General features: G+C 61.8%; 1 protein-coding gene across 2 annotated transcripts in view; it reads left to right on the top strand.

Moving 5' to 3' along the window:
- PHF21B (PHD finger protein 21B) overlaps positions 1-5,713 on the top strand; it is a 51,354-nt gene extending 45,641 nt beyond the window's left edge. For both annotated transcript variants that reach the window (XM_059681402.1, XM_059681403.1), the window contains exons 10-13: positions 1,461-1,619; positions 2,111-2,186; positions 2,437-2,540; positions 3,761-5,713. In XM_059681402.1, coding sequence (XP_059537385.1) covers positions 1,461-1,619; positions 2,111-2,186; positions 2,437-2,540; positions 3,761-3,979 — 558 coding nt within the window. In that variant the 3' untranslated portion in view covers positions 3,980-5,713. The remainder of the gene's footprint in view (positions 1-1,460; positions 1,620-2,110; positions 2,187-2,436; positions 2,541-3,760) is intronic.
- The last annotated feature ends 287 nt before the right edge of the window (positions 5,714-6,000 follow it).

Genomic DNA, 6,000 nt, shown 5'->3' on the forward strand with positions numbered 1-6,000 from the left:
ACTTCCCAGCCTGCCCGGCCGGGGGCAGCACTGCAGGGGGCAGCCCGCCAGTTCAGGCTCGTGCTGAGGACGGGAGGACCCGGGAGCCGTGAAGGCCTGGGAGCCAGTGGGCTCTTCCTGTCTCTGCCTGGCTCACTGTGCTCACCGCCCACCCCCGAGGGGTTACACCAGCAGGGTCTTGCCCAGACACCCACCTTTCTGTGATCCTGTGAGTCCCCAGGCCCCCAGGCTTATGCACGTCCCTGCCTCCCAGAGCATCGGCTGGCTGTGACCTCATCCAAAGGCCTGGCTCAGAATTTCTTCGGTGTTTCTCTGTATGTTTCCGATCTAATTCTAAGAGGCCTCCAGTCCCTACGTGCCTGTAACGATCAAGCCGCCGAGAAGCAATAGGTGATGGTGTAAACTCCGCTCACGCTGTGCCGTTGGCCCATTGAGCCTGCACTGGTGTGATCGGGCCGGTGGGCCTGGCGCGTTTGTCCGCAGCCGCCCCGTGCCCAGCCATGCAGGCGTGGGGGCAGCAGGTGCCTCGAGCCCGAGCCCCGCCCCCGCAGAGCCCCCCGTGCGGGAGGGGCCTTGGTTTCGAGGTAGGAGACCCAGATGCTCGTCCTGGTTCCACCCCCAGCTCGCTGTGTGACCTCGGGCAAGCAGCGCACCCTCTCTGGGTCCTTGAACTGAAAGTAGAGGTGAGGGCAGGGTCTGAGGCCTCCTTCAGAGTCACCAGGTGTCCTGGTGGCACTGCTCATCCCTGGTGAGAGCCCTCTGGTCCCTTCCGAGTCTGAGGGTGGGAGATGCTAATGTGGGTAGAGAACAGACATAAGGTGCGGGGGTGGGGGGTTCTCTTGGGTGGGGGGAGATCACGCAGATTGTGCAGGTCACAGGGTTTGGTTATGAACACTCCACTCTCAGAGCGAGCCTAGGCTTGAAAGGTAGTGAGCTCCCGGGCCTGGAGGTGTGTAAGTAGAGACTGAAGGTGACTGCAGATGACCTTTCTGAGGGAGGGGTAGCTAACCTCCCCTGGGTTCCTACCCGGTGGTGCTGTGTGTGCCTTCCCGCTGAGTCTCCCACCAACCACAGGACGGCTGTGGAGATGGAGGAGCCACCAGGTAGACCTGGTGCTGTAAGAGGACTGTGAGGAGTGACATGCGCACAGCCCCCTCCCCGCCCCCGACAGGCGCCCCTGGTACAGTGCAGACCCGAGGGGGCTGTTAACCAGCCTCACAGCAGGACTCCGCCCCCTCACCTGGAGTCCTGTCTCAGGTGGAAGGATCGGGACACGGGGGCCACTCCATGCCCAGCAAGCACTCCGTGACCCTGCTAAATGCCGCGGGTGCCAGGACCCTGCTGCCCCTCCCGGTCCTGTCTGGCCCCTCCCTCTCCCGGAACCGCTGAACGTGGCTGGGTCGCGAGCAGGCAGGGTGGCAGCTGCTGAGACGGCGCTCACCTCCGGCCTCCTCTTCCAGAGCGAGATCGCCCACGATGAGCGCTGCGCGGCCTGCCAGAGAGGGGCCGACCTGCAGCCCTGCGGCACCTGCCCGGGGGCCTACCACCTCGGCTGCCTGGACCCGCCCCTCAAGACCGCGCCCAAGGGCGTGTGGGTGTGCCCCAAGTGCCAGCAGAAGGTATGGGGGTCGGTTCGCCTGAGCAAACCTGCGTTTCTGGGTGGCCCCTGCAGAGGGTGCCGACGGGGAGGCAGGGGGCGTGGGGGGGCTGGTTGTCGAACAGGCCCCTGCATTGTGCCTGCCCAGGGTCACAGCGCTCTGCGGGGCAGTTTCCCACTCCAGCGTGATGGTGGGGCCTCCCTGGGTCCCGGGTTTGTCCCTGCTGCTCTCGGGTCCCAGGACATGGGAACAAGACAAGTGCTCATTGATTTATTCTTTCACCGAAGAATTCAGCCCTGCTTGTGCCAGGCCCTGTTTGAGGCCCTGGTGACAAGCAGATCCTACCCTCGCCCAGCAGCCCCTGGGACCCAGACCCCACACAGGGACGGCCCCATCCCGGGTCCCGGCTGAGGAACCTACAGCTCAGAGTGCTCGTGCCTCCCCAGGGCCCCATACTCTGGGTGTGGCGGGCCCCCACCTGGCTGCCTGCTCAGGTCCCCTCTGCCCTGCAGGCCTTAAAGAAAGACGAAGCTGTGCCCTGGACCGGGATGCTGGCCATCGTGCGCTCCTACGTCACCCACAAGACAGGTAGGACTCGGGCAAGGGCTCCTGCTCCCTTCTCTCCTCCTCCAGGCCCATTGGAGGCTGTTCTGGCCGGAACTCTGAAAAGAGGGCCCAGGATGGGGCCGTGCAGGGCAGTAGCTGGGAGGCTGGCCTTCCAGGCCCCGTGCGTCCAGCCAGGGCCACGGGCTCCTGTGGGAGGGTGTGGCCTGTAGGCGTAGACCTCGGAGTCCCACTGCTGACCTGCCCCCTGGGCGCGGCCCGGTCCTCTCTCCAGTCAAAGAAGAGGAGAAGCAAAAGCTGCTGCAGAGAGGCAGCCAGCTGCAGAGCGAGCACCGGCAGCTGGAGGAGCGGGACCGGCGCCTGGCCTCGGCCGTGAAGGTGCGCGGGGCTCGGGGTGTGGGGCGGGGCTGCCCTAGAACCACGTAGATCCAAAGCATCGCTGTCTGGTTACTGAGGCCCCAGAGGAGGGAGACTCGCCAGCGTCACGCAGCGAGTCAGAGGTGACTCACTCGACAGACGGTCATCAAGCAACTGAGCATCGGCGTCTGCTCCTCCTCAGCTCTGAGCCGTCTCAGCCAGTGTCCTGTTGTGCAAAGTGGACATAATGATCCCCCGCTGCAGGGTGGTGATAGGACAATGGTGATAGATGTGATGGTGGTGGTGATGGTGGTGGTGGTGGTGATGGTGGTGATGGTGATGATGGAGATGATGGTGATGATGATGGTGGTGGTGATGGAGATAGTGATGATGGTGATGGTGGTGATGGAGATGATGATAATAATGCTGATGATGGTGATGGTGGTGATGGAGATGATGGTGGTGGTGATGGAGATGATGGTGATGGTGATGGAGATAGTAATGATGATGATGGTGATGGTGGTGATGGAGATGATGGTGGTGGTGGTGGTGATGATGGTGGTGATGGTGATGATGATGATGGTGATGATGGTGGTGGTGATGATGGTAGTGATGGTGATGGTGGTGACGGAGATGGTGCTAGAGGTGATAATGATGGTAAAAGCAGTGCCATGTCCTGGTAAACTCTTTAAGCGTAGTATGAAGATACTCTGATTATTCCTATCTTAGAGTTTTGGACACAGTCTCAGGGATTTTAAGCTATTGGCCTAAGCAGCAAATAGCTCCAAGTGGGGATATCAGTCCTTCGCACATCACCATGTTGCTAGGATACAAATACAGGCTAGAAAAAGGCGAGCATACCGCCTGCGAGAGACAGAGCAGGGACCGGGCTGGCGTCTGAAGGTTTGTCGGCTGCGCAGCTGGGCCGGAGCTGGCTCTTAGCTGCTTCCGGGAGCGGCGAGCAGGCGTGTGGGCAGGTGGCGTTGCAGCGTGAGCAGAAGGTTCCCACGCCCCCCGCCCCCCCACACTATTTGTAACCCTAAGTTTAAAACAAACTGTGTCTGCTGCTGTTTAATTCCATTTTTCGCTGCTGCCTGCTTTTTGTGAGGCTCCCTGCCTGGCTGCTTTCAGGCCGCTGCAGGGGGAGGGAGAGCTTTGGGAGGGGTGTGTGAAGGGGTGCTGCCCAGGATGCCTGCACAGTTGAACTCTGAGACCCTTCTCTCTGCCCCCCACCCCAACAGAAATGCCTGGAGCTTAAGATGAGCCTGCTGGCCCGGCAGAGGGGCACCCAGTCATCCTTGGACCGCCTGCGGGCCCTCCTGAGACTGATACAGGGCGAGCAGATGCTCCAGGTCACCATGACGACCACCAGCCCCGCCTCGCTGCTGGCCGGGCCCTGGACCAAGCCCTCAACAGCAGCCATGCACGCGGCCCTCCAGCACCCCCAGGGACACAACTGACTCCGAGGCCAGTCTCACACCCGCGGAGAGCCACTGGGACCCGGCCCACAGACCGGGGTCTGTCAGCCTTAACCACGAACAATGTGAATCTCAGACAAGAACAGAGCCAGACAGAACAAGGCAGGGGGAGGGGCAGTGGAGCGAGCGAGAGTCCTAGTTCTCCAGCCCGGGGTGGGGGTGGAGCCCCCCACACGTTCAGACAGGACCCCATCACGTTCAGGTGGGGCGCACCATCGGGCTGCTGTGGTGGGACTGCCCAGGCCTCCGGCTTGCAGCACGGCTGTCCCCACACCTCCCTCGTGCAGAAGTGTGAGGGGCCAGGGCACCCCCGCTGAGAGCCAGCGTGCCCGCTCCCCTGAGGACCCGTGTCCGGTGGGGAGGAGCCGGAACGCAGACGTGGCCGAGTAGTGCAGGTAGTTGGACAGAAGTGGGTAGTGAATCTAGGTAGGACGCCAGGGCCCTCCCTCGTGGGGGCCATGCCCAGGGCTGGGTGCCCGTGCCTTCCAGACGCCCAGGCCCACCTGTCAGTATTAGCAGCTGTTTGACTTGAAACTCTACGTTCAAGGGGATGCTGCTGCGTTCCCGCCAGTGCCACTGCCCCCCAAGTCCCGGCGCCCCCAAGTCCCTACCGCCCTCGCCTGCGCCTCCCTCTCGCGGATGCTTTGGGCTCATTTTGCTGTGGGAGCCTTTTCCCCCTGGAGTTTCTGGGCCGGACGGCGCCGCAGCCGCGTGGGAGGCCTGGCGCACGGTTTCAGTTTGGGGCGAATCATCCCACTTCCGCGGAAGCCGTTTACTCTCTCCTTCCGAAGCGCCGATGACGTATTCCACTCCTGGTTTCTTGCCAGTGCGGACACGATGCCAAAAAATGACTCCGTTTTTGTGTGGCGTTTTTATTGTGAGATATTTAATGTGAAGTGGGCTCTTAGGGTCTCTGCTCACAGTGGCCTCCGCTGCCCCTGGCCCCAGACACCCGAGGGTGGGCGGGGAGGGGGCGTGGCCTGGGTGTGTCCTCTGGAGACAGAGCCCCTCTCGCCCTCTCCTGGAGGGTGTGCTGCCTCTTAAAGGGCTCCTGTGTCCCCGGCGGTCACCCCCACCAGCGCCTCCAGTCCCCAGGGACCTAGCACAGCAAACAAGCCCCGGGAGCCGCAGGGCCCCCCCACCCCAGCATATCACACGGTGCCAAATTGCATTGAACACGTGCGTGAGCGTGCGCACACGGCCCCAGACCCACACGCACACGCGCGCAGACCCGCGGAGCAGGGAGGCTGGTCCGAGCTGCAGGCTGCCGCTGCCACGGCCCCTGCCGTCCTGGCCACGACTCCGGGAGAAGCTGTGTTGTACGATACAGATCTATTTTAATACACTCAACGCTGGTTGAACAAGATTTTTATATTCTTTTATCGATGAACAAAGCGAATTGGGAGGCACACGTCTGCTGTATTGGTTACTGTCGACGCCGATTATGCATTCCCGCGCGGCTCGCCATGCGAGGTCTTCAGGTTCTTTCTCGGTTCGTTTCCTTCTTGGGTGGATTGAATTGAACTTTAAAAAGTGTAATGGGAGGTGGTGAAAGGTTGGACCCGGGAGGGGTAGCTGCTGACGTGTCTTGAGACTTAGTTTTTTGGACCCAGGAGGCCCGTCCAGTGGGTAGTAAGGATAGAGACAAGTGTTCGTCGTCAATTTGCCCGTGTAGTTCGTCTGTACGACGCATTAAACTCGATTGATGATCGCAGAGCCCTGTGGTTTGTGTTTGCAGCCTCAGCCCAGAGGCCCTGGGAGCACAGGGGCGGGAGGTGGGCCCTGGGGAGGGTGGGAGGAGGGGAGCTCAGGGCGCCCTCTACGCCTGACCCCTCCCCAGGAGGTGGCAGGTGCACCTGTTAGGGCCAGAATCGATGGTTGCCAGCAACAAGCAGCAGGCCAGGCGCCACGGGGAGGTGCTGGCCACACTGATTGTCATCACCAGCCTTTGCTGCTTCCCGGGCAGCGGGGCACCCAAGGCCCCACAACCACCTGGGGCTTAA

The sequence above is a fragment of the Myotis daubentonii genome, chromosome 2 (genome assembly GCF_963259705.1).
Source record: "Myotis daubentonii chromosome 2, mMyoDau2.1, whole genome shotgun sequence".
NCBI classification, from domain to species: Eukaryota; Metazoa; Chordata; class Mammalia; order Chiroptera; family Vespertilionidae; genus Myotis; species Myotis daubentonii.